This window comes from Cyprinodon variegatus, unplaced genomic scaffold (genome assembly GCF_000732505.1).
Source record: "Cyprinodon variegatus isolate N-32 unplaced genomic scaffold, C_variegatus-1.0 Scaffold617, whole genome shotgun sequence".
NCBI lineage: Eukaryota > Metazoa > Chordata > Actinopteri > Cyprinodontiformes > Cyprinodontidae > Cyprinodon > Cyprinodon variegatus.
Window position 1 is genome coordinate 248,237 of NW_015151070.1, and position 14,433 is coordinate 262,669.

The following is a 14,433-nucleotide window of genomic DNA, read 5'->3' on the forward strand; positions in this document are numbered from 1 at the left end:
GCTGGAAATAGGCACCAGCACCCCTTGTGACCCCAATTGGGATAAGGGTGTAAGAAAATGGATGGATGATATGCCCTAACACTGCAATATCATTCTAATATTACAGTACAGAGTACCAGGCCTTCTTAGCATCACTGGAGGGGGCAGCAACTCAGACCTGAGAGGATCTATGAAAGGCCATGTTGAAAGAATATCGGTTGGCCTCAAAGCAATTCTGATATATCATATGGCGCCTGTAGCAGCCTCTTGTGTTGTAGAGAAAGATGAGAGAAAAGGCAAAGCTTTATATTTACCAGTCGGTGTACATTCCCACCCTCACCAATGGTTATGAAATCTGGTTCATGGTCAAAAGGACACAGATACAAACAACTGTATTTAGCTTTCTCCACAGGGTGCCTGGCCACTCCCTTAGCAATAACTTAGGAACTCTGTCATCCAGGAAAAGGCACAAAATTAAGCTGCTTCTTCTCCACATCTAGAGGAGCCAGCTGAGGTGGCTCTGAGATCTTTATAAAAAGCCAGCTAGATGCCACCCTCAAGAGGTGTTCCAGGAACGTCACACCGAGAGAGCCTTAGGGGACGACCTTCTGCAGGGGCTATGTCTTCTTGGCAGTGGAGCCACCCCACTGGCCACTCCACTGGCCACCCCAATTGCCAGTGTAAATTTTAGTACAATCAGTTTAGCATTTCATCCCATTATGCACATTCAGTGACATAACATTAAAAACTCACACAGTAAACCAAGATATAAAAAGATGTTTCCTTAAGTCTTTATGATTTCAACTGACAGGTTTACAACAATAGTAGATTTAAACCCTGACATTAGGGCTTTCAGTTTCAGCGTGCCATCCCAAAATTTTTAGTGGCCCCATCTGGCCACCCCTATGAAACATTTCTGGAGGCGCCAATGCTTCTTGACTGTAGTCTGGGAAATCTCTGCTGAAACTGCTGCTCCCACAAACCAGTCGTGGATAAAGCAGAATGGAACAAAACACATTCAAAGTTGAAAACATTTGATGAAACAGTGTTTTAACAGAAAATATTCTCTACGTATCCCTGCAGCTGTATGAGATCCTTGCCAGAACTCCATATGGTTGTGTGAAGAAGGGGGAGGTGGGCATCGACCGGCTGATCAGTGAGCAGGTCTTCACTGCAGCATACCCACTGCATGAGGTCTGAACCGTGAACTGAAATCAGAATTTTTTGTATGTTTATGTGGTTTATGTTTCACATTAATGTGAATACTGTTTGCAGGGGGATTTCCAGCTGCCCAACCCACCAGTGCCCAAACACTCTTTAGGACTGAGACAAATCCTCCATCAATACTGGTCCAAGTGGTCCTGCTGGAGACGCTACCAACCCCTGGACCACATAAGGGAGTATTTTGGAGAGAAGATAGCTCTGTATTTTGCATGGATTGGTAAATGCTGTGTTCCTTAACTCTGTGTAGCTCTTCCTCCTTTTTCTTCCTGTAATCCAGACTTTCCTACAATCCTTTAAAGTGGTCTAAGATAATACTTCTTAGTTTTGGGAGGTATTGAGTGGTATTGTAGGCTTTCACCACCTGCCTTTGCAATAAGAGGTGTTCATCAGGGATATGTCATAGAGTCTCTGATTTTGCTGCTTTCAATCCAGGTACTAATCATTGATGTGTGTTCAATACAAAGCAGCACCACTTTAAAATATTTCAGCCAATGCTCTACTCTGAAGGCATAGTAATAAAAACAATGACTCAGGACTTTAAACCTCACCTAAACCCTATCCAGTGTTAACTCAGTCGGTGTCTACAGGTTTCTATACTGGCTGGCTGCTACCAGCGTCTCTGATTGGGACTCTTATATTCCTGGTTGGTTTATGGCTCGTTGCCACTGACATCCCAGCGTAAGAACAAACTTCACATTCATTTACAAAATGTATGTTTTTAAACAAATTATGAAGTAATTTCTGTACTGCTTAACTTGTCAGATAATAAACTTGTGTGATTGTAGACCAGCTTGGTGATAAACCAGATAAACAAACATCTGAGAAGTTTCTAAAGTTGTTCTATGTTACTGTAGGAAGGAAGTGTGTGAAAGCGGAGACACTTTCATCATGTGTCCTCTCTGTAACATCTGCTCTGCCTGGAACTATTCCAGCATCTGCAACACCTATAAGGTAACTGTCAGCTAATTCATCTCTTTCCCTGAAACTCTTGAGCTTTGCCGGAACTTCCTAATCTGGTCTAAAGGGCTGATTGGAATGTCATGGTTGACTACAGTATGATATGCAATAACTGGTGTGCAATTAAATACTGTCGTAACTTTGCTATTTATCAAATAACTTTCAGACTGTCATGTGCTGTTCTGTGACTACACACCGAAGACGCTGTGTGTTAGGGGAACAAATGAAAATTTCATTCAAATCTTGGTCCAACAGTTGGCTCTGAGCACTGAATAACTTCACAAAAATGTCCATTCAAATATAAAGATATATTAACAACAATTATTCGAATTATTCAGTAAAACATAGTTCTGTTAAAAACCTTAGGCTAAACTACTGTAATTCCTTTAAGCTACTGTGTACTGTGTAGGAATATAAAGGAAAATGGTTAAAAACAATAATGCAAAGATATCACATTTAGAGATTTGGTTTGATATTAGAGAACCAAAGTTTATTTTTAAAAGTTTAAAATAAGCTTAGGTTAGCTTTGAAACTTTGGAATCTGTTCAAACACAATGCAAATCCAAATGTAAATAAATAAATCATTGTTTGGTAATGTTTATTATGTGACAGTGTGGGGTCCTGTCTCTCTAACTAATGATGCGCCCTGGCTACTTAGGCTGACTGGTGAGCACACTCAAGAGTCCGGACCCTCTGTTGTATATATTGCCACAATTAGAGATTTGCCTTAATCAAACTTTAATAACCATGTACATAATTGATTCTTAAACTCCTTTTATTGTTCCTAAAGGAATTGATCAAGGGTTATGGTAGCTGTTTTAGCTTTTTTAGCTAGGTTCTGTTATCAATGACTAGTTAGCTCATAGTTAGCAGACACAAGGGGACTCATCTGTCATACTTTAGGAATTAAATGCAATGACCATATCATAAAAGAAATAAACTTGAATGTTATATTAATGTTTAACCCCTTAGTGAAATAAAGTTTGTTTAGCTTTATAAACAACAGCTCAAAAGATATCGGCATTGGTTGCCATTTGTTCTCCATTATCTTCTTGATAGCCTGGTTTACACAACAATAAACCCATTATTGATCAGAAATCAATAAAATCCAAAGTGTTTAGCTGGAAACTCTTTCCCTATCTTTGCCAGACCTTCAATCTCTATTGATCTCCGTTTTGGAAAGCTGAAGCATGTCCAAAGTTCAGGAAAGATTAACCTAGGCTTTGTTGGATGCTGGCTAGGAGGCCTTTTATTCTTTTGAATGCTCCAGGGTTCCAGTTTCTGCTACGTCCAAATCATTCCTCTACAGTCAGAGAAAATTCTTGCAGAAGGTGTGTTTTGCAGAATCTGGTTCTGAGATAGCGAGCAGGACTCAACTTAACCTGATCATTTCCTCTAATCACCTGATTAGACTCAGTTTATCTCTGGGAATTGTTGATAGTGTTGCGCCAATGCCATTTTTTGGCCCTGATACTGATACCCAATACCTGGCTGAGCAGTATTGGCCGATACTGATACCATACCATGTCATACCGATACCATATGTTTCAAATTGATGTGTGTGTGTATATATGAAGAACTGCATACTACTTGGATGTGAAATAATTGCCATATTTGCCGTAGTGTTGTGCCGATGCCATTTTTTGGCCCCGATACCGATAGCCGATCCCTGGCTGTGCAGTATTGGCTGGTACCGATACCAATACGATACCATCTGTTTGAAACCGATGTGTGTGTATATATGAAGAACTGCATATTACTTGGATGAAAAATAATTGCCATCATGGCTTTGTCAAGCTGCTGCCTACCTTTGTGAAGCAGGAAAAAGATAGTTGAATAAACTTTTGGCTCTCAAAATGATATCTGTGCCCTATTTGTCAGTACTCGCCGATACAGATACCACCATTTTAGAGCAATATCGGGGCCCCACCCGATACTGGTATCGGTATCGCTGCAACACTAATTATCGGTTAATATTCTGTGTGATTATGAAAAATGTAACGTTTTGACCTAAAGGAGACTCACTGCACACTGACTTATCCTCTGAAAGGTGTACCCAGGAAGTCTGGAGTTTCAAGGACTCCAACTTGTAGGGTGAGATCTACTTTGAGTTACAGGCCTCCTCATTTCCTTCTGATCCAGCTAGGGTAGCATTTGTAATCTCGCTGTAGGTAGCAGGCAAGACAAAGCTGTGGCGAACGTGGAAGTGGCAGAATAATTCCCGTCTGTGTGGCTCTCACCAAGCCTTCTCACAGGAATAATTTGAGTTTTCTGCCCAGTTCTCCTCAGCACCTTCTAGAGGTTTATCCCCAGCACCTTCTACAGGTCTCCTGCCTTTAAGGCAGGGAGATCACTCTGTCTCAGATAATATAATCGACTTCCACCTGATGGCAGCCAAGAGCCCCTAGAACAAGGACATGTTCATCACGGGACTCAGTGAGAAGAGCTAGGATGAACTCTCCACCCGGGACTCTGTTTGGTCTTCTCTTAAGTAGCTGGAGTAGTTAGCAACTTGGATTGATCTTCGTCTCCTCGATGGGGCAGAGAGCAGAGAACCCTTGTATCAGCTGAACATCGCTCAACCTCTTCTGCATCTGTGTCTAATGTGGTGGCGTTGGACTCACCTCTATGTTCTGGTCCAGAACCGAGGCAGCTGGGACACACCAACCTTTCCAGGGAGGAGAGGGATCAACCCTCCAAGCTAAAGCTGTGTCTTTACTGTGGTGGAGAGGTACATTGGGTGAGATCGTGTCCAGTAAAAGGGCAGCCTCAGTAGGAGAAGGGGGGATCCTGCTGGGCCAGGCCAGACGATCTGTTTCCCCTCAATTCCCTCTACCTGTGAATCTGTCTGTTGATTCATTTAGTCATAGCCTGTCAGCTTTTGTGGACTCTGGAGCAGATACTGAGTTTATGGATGGGGACCTGGCCAGACAATTAAGCTCCTTCCTTCAACGGTCTCTCATAAGGTGTTAGCCATGGATGGTCATCATCTCAAATATTCCTCTCTCATCACTGAACCAGTGGAGTTGGTTTTGGTTGGCAACCACGTTGAAGAGATTCCTGTCATAATCAATGATTCACCTCAGGTTCCAGTCATTTTAGGTTATTTTTTATATAATTATATATAACTGACCTTTATTGATCTCACTGGAGACAGGTAGACCCAGTGTCTCATGCGTACATATCTTTGAGGCAAAATTACTTCATGTACCATGAAAGATTCTAGTTATTAAACCTAAATTAGGTTCTACTTAAAGAAGGAAAAATGGAAATGGAAGTGCAATATGGAAAATGACACATAGAACAAAACTATGTGTAAAGTAAATTCAACTTTTGAGTTATTTAAGATGAAACAAAGAACTGCCAATGCACCAGAAATCTAATCTCCGCTGTTTTTCCATTGGCTCTCCATGCCATAGCCGTTCCTTTCATGTCTTTTATCTTTCTGCAGGCGGGTCTCCTGTTTGACAATGGAGGAACAGTGTTTTTCAGCGTCTTTATGTCTTTGTGGGCTGTCACCTTCCTGGAGTACTGGAAGAGAACATGTGCCGCTCTATCTCATCGCTGGGACTGCTCTGATTTCCAGGATATTGAGGTGAGTTGTCATGATGCCTCTTTCTAAAATACAATCACTTTCTGGGAGCTCCTGTTGGAGTTTTCTTCTCCTTAACAGGAACGTCCCCGCCCAGAATTCACTGCCATGGCTCCGATGACCATGAGAAACCCGGTCACTGGTGCTGAGGAACCTTACTTTCCAGAGAAAAAACGGTTTAACAGAACTGTGACTGGATGCATGGTCATTATCATCATGGCAAGTCTTCAGTTGTATTGATTTTTAATATATAAATTAAAAACCAAACAGACTTCCGGATAAGAGCTTGAAGTTAACTTTCATCTCTGCAGGTTTCTGTGGTTTTGATGTTTCTCATTGCTATTATTATTTACCGTACGATACTCACTATCATCATCTACAAGTCAGCTACAGCTGACAGCTTCTTCAGCTTCTCCGTGAGTACAACAAAACTCAAATGCCCAGATATTCTGAGAATCTGCTCTACCTGTGACTCTGAAGGATGCTGCCCCGAAGGACACAGGGCCTGGTCCTGATGTTCTGATCCTGTGCAGGTGTCTAAGCTTTAACTGATTTCTGCTCTCAGGCTGGGAGGATAGCCAGCCTCTCAGGATCAGTCTTAAACCTGATTGTTATCCTCCTGTTGTCAAGAGTATACATCACGTTGGCGCACATTCTCACACGTTGGGGTGAGTCTTTGTTCTCATGTCACGCTCAGTTGTAAAAGAGTTTAACAACAGTTTTTTTTTTTGCAGCAATAATCCAGCATTTTGAAAGTGTAAAGATTTCAGGAAAAATCAAAGAGGAGTAAAAGCTGTTGATAATAATTCACAATCGGTGCACAGATCAAATCAATGGGTCCTGACAAGTCAGCTTTGCATCATATATTTCTGTTTAGATTGATATATAAATATTAATACAATGTTATAAAGATTTGAAGGTTAATCTGTCTAATTTGAAGCTCTGAAAAAGAGAAGAGGAAACTTTAAGTTTAGCTGCATCTTTTGGCCAGCTTGTAGATGTTTGGTCTTCATAAGTGTGCTACAGTTTCGTGTAATCATCGCATCATCATATGCATACACTGTTGTTACATCATTGTCTTTCCTAATCAGAGATGCATCGCACTCAAACCAAATATGAAGACATGTTCATCCTCAAAGTGTTCATCTTCCAGTTTGTGAACTTCTACTCATCTCCAGTTTACATTGCTTTCTTCAAAGGCAGGTGAGGCTTCTGCTAATCATGATAGGGCTTTACAATTCCTCACTGAGACCTCTTACACATATATAGGGAAGTCCCAGGCCTGTTGGGTTGCTTGTTCAAGCCCCGGCTCATCCAGCTCAGTTGTTGTGTTGGGTGTGCCAGTTTGCTTCTGTCAGTCTGCCCCAGGGCAGCTGTGGTTACAGCTTTATTACCACTACCAGAGTGTGAATGTATGAATTCACACACACTGTTGGTGTGAGTTCTAAAGCGAGTTTTACCACATTTCACTTTGTTTGTCAAACAGTTGAGCTTGTTTTTATTCTAATTAGCTTGTTTGTTCATGTTTCTTTAGGTTTGTTGGTTACCCTGGAAACTACAACACTTTGTTTGGAGTTCGCAATGAAGATGTGAGTTTCTCGCTTTGTCACAATTAGTGGAAACATTTTACAAGTCCCATTTAAATGTTAGGGCGGGGGTTGAGTTTGTCACAAGAAAAATGTTTAAACACCTCATGAACTTCTTCCTGACTGATGACATAATGAAGCAGGAGACGTACAGATACTTCAGAACTTTGTGTGAAGTGTGCAGCTATTTTTTTGTGATGTGAGGAAAGACTTGAGCTGAAAGGTGAAGCCTTTAGTAGATGGCATCATTGAGCGAGCTTGGAGAAAAGCTGCCGCTCCTCCACACGAAAGGGCCTCAACTTTTGGTTCATCTTACCAGGACACCTCTTAGGTCCCTCAGTTTGGAGTTAATCCTGAAACATCCCAAACCCCTAAAGACATCCGAGCCTGACCAAGAACTTTATGAAAGGCCTAGAAATGCTTAGAGATGCTTAGATTGAGCTTGAGGGTGTCTTTTGAGAAAGTGATGTCTAAGTTTGCTTCCTAAACATATCAGACCTTTTATGGTGCACAGTAAATCACAGATATTGGATCCACAGATTTTCATGTTCAGTTATTTTAAAGTACATCAGCTTCTGCCCTATGAATGAATAAAATTTTAAAAAGTTCCAGCAGGTAGATTTTTTTTTTTTTTTTTTTTTGTACCAGATGATGAATTTAAAAGAAGACAATACATTGACATTCTTTTCACTGTGTTGTGTGTTCCAGTGTGGAGTGGGTGGATGTCTTATTGAACTGGCTCAGGAACTACTGGTCATCATGGTGGGAAAACAGCTGATCAACAACATCCAGGAATTTATATCCCCGTAAACAACACACACAGGACACACACACAACTCATCCCTGATCAGGGGGGGGGATTTACCATTAGGCAATACTAGGCAGTTGCCTAGGGCCACAAGTTCCTGGGGGCCCCATAAAACTCTTTTTACATGTATGGTTAATACAACTATTCCTTATTTGTGCACATTAATTATGTTTTTGATTAAAAACAAATTGCTGAACATGTTAAGAAAGGTCCAAACAGACAGCAGGAAACCATTTGAAAACATTCGGTGCAAAGAGCTCTGTATCCAACTTAGCGCATTTGTCATTATATTTAGCGTCTTTTCAGACCCCTCTAGCACTTTTATTTAAAAAAAAAAAAGCGCCTAGTGCCAAATCTAGTGACTTTTTTTCTGCAAGTGGAGACTTCGGCGACAACATATAAAAGCTCTGTTCTCCAGAGCAAGTAGATTCGTTACCCCGCCTCCTGCTCTCCTCTCTCTTGTCTGCTGTCATGATTCATGCCGCTTTTATTTCATACGAATGAAAAATGGAGAACAGACTGGAAAAAATCTTTCATTCCTTTTGAGACAGCATGAAAACTCAGCTGAGTACAAAACATAGAGAGAAAAACAACAAGAAAAGGGAAAAGAAGAGAGGGACAAAACATAGAACAAATAATGTATGTCTATTCTATTAAAATGTCTGCACCTGTATAATTGGTCTGTTTTATGTGGTTTTCTCAATTCAGAGGGCCCCCTGCCTGTCTTTGCCTAGGGCCCCAGATCTCCTAAATCCACCCCTGCCCTTGATAACTATCTAGTAATTAATTTGCTCTTTATAGCTGACAGTTAACAGAGGCATCCTAAGCCCACTAGATTCCTAAAAACCTAAATCCAGGTTTAGCTTATCCATGATATAAATGCTGTATAGCAAAGCAGTGTCCAAGAGGAACAAAACCTTAACAGAGGTATCAACAAAACAAACTGTGAGAGATAAGACTGAGGTATGTGTTGTAAGATAAGAGTATGAAAATGTGGTGCGATAGTTAAATATAGTTTAAAGACTTTAGAAACTGTTCCAGTAAAATAACAAAAAAAAATTGTGAGTTTATTGTTTGATGAGAGATGTTTGAGTCAACCTTAGACATGTGATGTGATTAGTCATTCCGTTAGAGTGATAGGTACAACAGAGTTGCATCTGCAGAACAGTGATAAAGGAAGTCATCTCAGCATAATTCATAACTTAGGAGCCCAAGAACTGCACTTTGGGGAACACTTTTAGTGTCATTTTAAAAGATAATAGCTTGAAACTTTTCTGAGAGAAACTCATAATTTCAGAATTATTATCACCCTTTATCTTTGGTTTAAACAGTGTAAGAAGGTATCAGATTTCCCTCATAGTAGACAGAGTTAACTGACAAAGATCTAATCAGCCAGTATTGCATAAATTATAGCTTGTCAGAATAATTTTCTCATTTTATCAAGAGCTTATGAAGAGTATGAATGGAACTGGTGACAGGATAGTCCTGTCAGTGTCCCCCCACAGGGCACCACAGCGGACACAGTGGAATGCCTTTTCAAGGTCCACAAACCATATTTGGACTGACTGGACAAAGCACCCTTGAATACCCTGCAGAGAGTGCAGAGCAGGTCCATTGTTCCACAGCAAGGAGAAAAACCACACAACTCCTCCTGAAGCCAGGGTTTGACAATAAGCTGGACTCTTCTCTCCAGCACCCTGGCATAGGCCTTCCCAGGGAGGCTGAAAAGTGTGGTCGCCCTATAGTTGGAACACGTCTTCTGGTCTCCCTTTTTATGCACCACTGGAGGAGTACCGTTCCACTCTCTTTTGGAGGTGAGAGCTAAATATGGCATTGACCAAAGGCTCAACCAGACATTCCCAGCAGACTCTCACTACTTGCTTGGGTCTGCCAAGTCAAGTCTGTCTCCTCCTCTTTCAGTGTATTCAACTCACCCCCAAGTGAACATTCCACCCCTTTCTTCCCCCCGAATGTCCAAGGCATGTGGCCGAAGGTCGGAAGATTGGTCTAAAAAGTTGATCATTGGCCTCCTGACTAGGATGTCCTGGTGGCAAGTGCACCGAACCTTAGGCTTGAACACTGTGTTCATTATGGACATTCCATGACTTGCACAGAAGCCCAGTATTGAAACTCGTTCGCGTTAAGTGCTCAGGGTCCGTTCCTTCAGATCATAACCCTCCACGTTTCACTGTCTTTTCTCACATGGGCATTGAAGTTCCCCAGTAGAATGATGAAATCCCCAGCAGGGGCACTATCCAACAATCTCCTCAAGGATGCTTAGAAGGCCTGTTATTCCATACTGCCGTTCGGCTCATATGCCCATTTTCTGCTATGCTTGTATTTTCCAAATGAAGCAGGATTTCTTCCTTGTTTTGGCAGTAAGGTAAAGTCATGGTGGCAAAAGAAGAAAATGCATCCTCGACTGAAAGAGAAGAAGGACAAAGCATTAGATGAAGTTCACACAGAAGAGGAACTTTCTCCTTGGGAGGCCGATTACCAGCTGTTGGTCTGTGAGGGGCTTTTCAATGAATATCTGGAGATGGGTAACTAAAAGCCTATTTTTGCTTAAAAATTAAGGAAATCTCCATGAGGATTTCTATTATCTAAGTTGTTGTTACCCTCCTCAGTGCTTCAGTTTGGTTTCATCACCATATTTGTGGCAGCGTGTCCTCTCGCTCCACTATTTGCTCTCATAAACAACTGGGTGGAGATCCGTTTGGACGCTCAGAAGTTTGTGACTGAGTACCGCCGCCCTGTGGTAGAGCGAGCCCAGGATATTGGGATCTGGTTTCCCATTCTGCAGTTCATCACACACATGGCTGTCCTCAGTAATGTAAGTCTCCAATTTCAGCTTGACCTCCTCTAGATCAGGAGAAGCTTTCCAGAAGGAAGTGAGAGTGACCTGAAGTTTCCAAAACTTATTTCCAGGCTTTTCTTATTGCCTTCACTTCATCCTTTGTGCCCCGGCTGTACTACCGCTACACCAGAGACAGCACACTCAGGGGCTATGTTAATTTTACTCTGGCAACTTCTCCACAGAACTACTCCCATCAGTACCACAACACCTCCTGCAGGTAATGACATGTGCCCCATCCATCCATCCATCCACCCTCCCACTCACCCATCCGCCTGCTCATCCATCCATCCATCCATCCATCCATCCATCCATCCATCCATCCATCCATCCATCCATCCAATATCGCCATCCTCCCAATGGCTGCAGGTGTGGACCTTAACATCTGTTTATCTGTGTTCTTCAGGTATCGGGGTTTCAGGGATGAAAAAGGAGAACACCTTCCGGAGTACTTTCACCTTCTCGCAATTCGGCTGAGCTTTGTCATTATCTTTGAGGTCAGTGTCTTTCACAGATTATATCATAAACCATTATAGGGGGAAGCTTCTAGTTGTGAGAGAAATCCATTGCAGGTGTGTGAAAGAAGCGGACATTGTGGGCTGGTGTCTGATGTATCATCTGCCTTCTTTGTACCTCAGCATTTAGTCTTCTTTATTGGCCGACTGATCGACATGGTTGTTCCAGACATCCCTGAAGAGGTTGAAATGAAGATTAAAAGAGAGCACTACATGGCTAAAGAGGCCTTGGCAGAGAATCAGGTGCAATATTTAAGACTTTTAAGTTCTTTAGTTTTCTTTTGTGCTGCATTTCCCTCAGTTAGACCTTGTCACAATTTGTCAGGCAGGAATATTTTCATGTATAGGTTGTTTTGTGCTTCCAGTCTTTGGGGAGAACCATGATCCCGGGTGATAAGGACGTGCTATCAGGTGGGCTGCGTCAACGTGGACCCAGAGCCCCACAGCCACAGAGTGATTCTCCACTCGTAGAACTGAATGAGATTTCAGATGAAACAGATCCAACAAACGACTGCTGAGTCCTACTGCATTTGACCTGACTGCCATGAGACAGAATATGAGACAGAACAGCAGTTCCTTCACGGATCCTCTGGATATTTGCTAGACTAATCTAAAATAATCCATCTTTACAACATGCTAGCACTTTTTACTTTTTTAAAGTTAAAAAGAACTTCTCCACTATTGTCTAGTGAAACTCTCCACTACCATATACATCTGGACTCAAAGACCTATGAGAAGTTTGTTCAATGGCCCTAAATGCAGATTTATTCTTCGAAACTAGGTCGTCTGCGTGTCACATTGAATGCAGAGACGTCCCCGCACCCTCTGCAGACACTCTGCAGCACCTCTCCCAAATTGTAGGTGAACACAGACAGGCAGACAAGCAAATGATTGGTCAAATCTACATCCACTCTACACATGCGTATTTTCTGTTTGTTACCTTCCCGGCTTGTTTTGTTTGTATGACCGCCATTGCAGAAAACGACTCATAAAGTTGGACCAACTAGAAGAGCGAGGTGTGCAAGAACGCTGGGACCCTTTTTTCCACTTGGATCCCCGCCCTTTTTTGCCCTCATGTCCCTCTGTTGTCGGACAAACTTGCCCCCGACTTCCTCACCGCTTCCGCCGCATCTAGACCCACATCTAGTTCCTGAGTGTCCCTCTTTCCATAAAAGTAAAAAATAAAAACAATCCACTGGACTTGGTTTCTAAGGTTTGAAGACGTTTCACTTCCCATCCAGGAAGCTTTCTCAGTTCAAATGTCTGGATCGGTCTTGAGTTTGAGTCTTATACCCCGTTTACACTACCCTTAAAAAACTGAGCCGAGACCGGTCCGAGCTCAGTAACTGAGATNTCTCCGTCTTTACGACAAACGTTCTGGAAAATATTAGCGTTTCGTGTTCGTTTTGACTTCGTGTGGACGGGGCCTAGGTCGTCTGCGTGTCACATTGAATGCAGAGACGTCCCCGCCCCCTCTGCAGACACTCTGACCGCCATTGCAGAAAACGACTCGTAAAGTTGGATCAACTAGAAGAGCGAGGTGTGCAAGACCGCCGGGACCCTTTTTTCCACTTGGATCCCCGATCTTTTTCACCCTCATGTCCCTCTGTTGTCGGACAAACTTGCCCCCCACTTCCTCGTTGCCTCAGCCGTATCTAGAACCACAGCTAGTTCCTGAGTGTCCCTCTTTCCATAAAAGTAAAACAAAAACAAAAAACAATCCACTGGACTTGGTTTCCAAGGTTTGAAGACGTTTCGCTTCCCCTCCAGGAAGCTTTCTCAATTAAAATGTCTGGATCGGTGGTGAGTTTAAGTCTCATATAGACAAAGCCTTATATTGTTTGGAACCAGGCTAAATGAAACCGATGAGCGGGTCATTTGGTTCCATTGTTTGCCTGTAATATCTGAAACCTGTCTATGATTCTGAAGGTCGGTCGTTAAAGGAGGTATTGTTCACCGGCTGAAGAGAGGAGGTACTTTGTTCCTCTGTGATGGGTTGGGGGGTGTGGTGATATCTGGAAGGGATCATCTCTATAACTGAATTGTAAGTTTTTTGAAGCTGGAATCTGAGTCCACCACCTCTGTTTAAAGTTGTTTTTTCTCTCTTAACATAGATGGCGTCCTTCGCACCCCACTCAAACCACCTATTTTCTTTATCCAGATTGTCCCTCTTGCGTTGTGGCGTGAAATAACATAGCGAAGAACACGCTTCAAAATTGAGCATAAATCAAAAATGTCTGCGTCATTCCTGCAACAAGCTCACTGCGACACACTGCTGTGGGAGTATAACCAGCCCTTAATGTTTCTAAGGTATTCTCCTTCGAAACTTGACCTAGAACTGAAAGCTTATTAAAGCTTTAGAAGAACTACCTCAAAATGATCAAAGCTTGATGTAGAAGCTCTGAAAATAAAAATGTGTCTCTGGAGGACCATACAAGGTATTCTGAGTCTTGAATTCTACTGTTAGACTGAACTAACACCTATTCAGATGTATGTGTAAATTTGTAGTCATTTTATAGGCACTTATTTTACTAAACTCTGGATCATGCTCCTTGATATGAACCGTTATTATCTAAAACAGTCTCACACACTTAGTCATGGTGTTAATGTCAACACATTGCAGGTTAATCACCTATACATTTACAATTCGGTGACTGAAAAAAGTTTTCCCTAGCATAGATTGCTGAGAAATGAGATGAAAAGGCACAGAATCAATGGTATGTTGACCAATCATACAACTCTACTCACAATCAATCTGACTACAGCTTAATGCGTGTAAATCTTTTGTCAGTGGAAGCCTTTCTTTTGAACAAAGAGCTGCTAGTCTAGCTTATGTTGTGAAGAGAGCAATAGGATGGCTGAGAATGTTGTAAGGATTCCAATCCTTGTGTCCGGATGAGAAATGCAGAAGTCAGGAT

The 14,433-nt window shown here is 42.1% G+C and overlaps 1 protein-coding gene across 1 annotated transcript in view; it reads left to right on the top strand.

Moving 5' to 3' along the window:
• Positions 1–12,323, top strand: part of ano7 (anoctamin 7) — a 22,096-nt gene extending 9,773 nt beyond the window's left edge. The window contains exons 8-24 of the mRNA XM_015392952.1: positions 1,063–1,173; positions 1,255–1,420; positions 1,791–1,881; positions 2,058–2,154; positions 5,612–5,755; positions 5,834–5,971; positions 6,064–6,168; positions 6,318–6,420; positions 6,844–6,955; positions 7,287–7,341; positions 8,047–8,144; positions 10,526–10,689; positions 10,774–10,979; positions 11,075–11,220; positions 11,407–11,497; positions 11,639–11,758; positions 11,881–12,323. Of these exons, the coding sequence (XP_015248438.1) occupies positions 1,063–1,173; positions 1,255–1,420; positions 1,791–1,881; positions 2,058–2,154; positions 5,612–5,755; positions 5,834–5,971; positions 6,064–6,168; positions 6,318–6,420; positions 6,844–6,955; positions 7,287–7,341; positions 8,047–8,144; positions 10,526–10,689; positions 10,774–10,979; positions 11,075–11,220; positions 11,407–11,497; positions 11,639–11,758; positions 11,881–12,033 (2,100 nt within the window). The 3' untranslated portion in view covers positions 12,034–12,323. The remainder of the gene's footprint in view (positions 1–1,062; positions 1,174–1,254; positions 1,421–1,790; positions 1,882–2,057; positions 2,155–5,611; positions 5,756–5,833; positions 5,972–6,063; positions 6,169–6,317; positions 6,421–6,843; positions 6,956–7,286; positions 7,342–8,046; positions 8,145–10,525; positions 10,690–10,773; positions 10,980–11,074; positions 11,221–11,406; positions 11,498–11,638; positions 11,759–11,880) is intronic.
• The last annotated feature ends 2,110 nt before the right edge of the window (positions 12,324–14,433 follow it).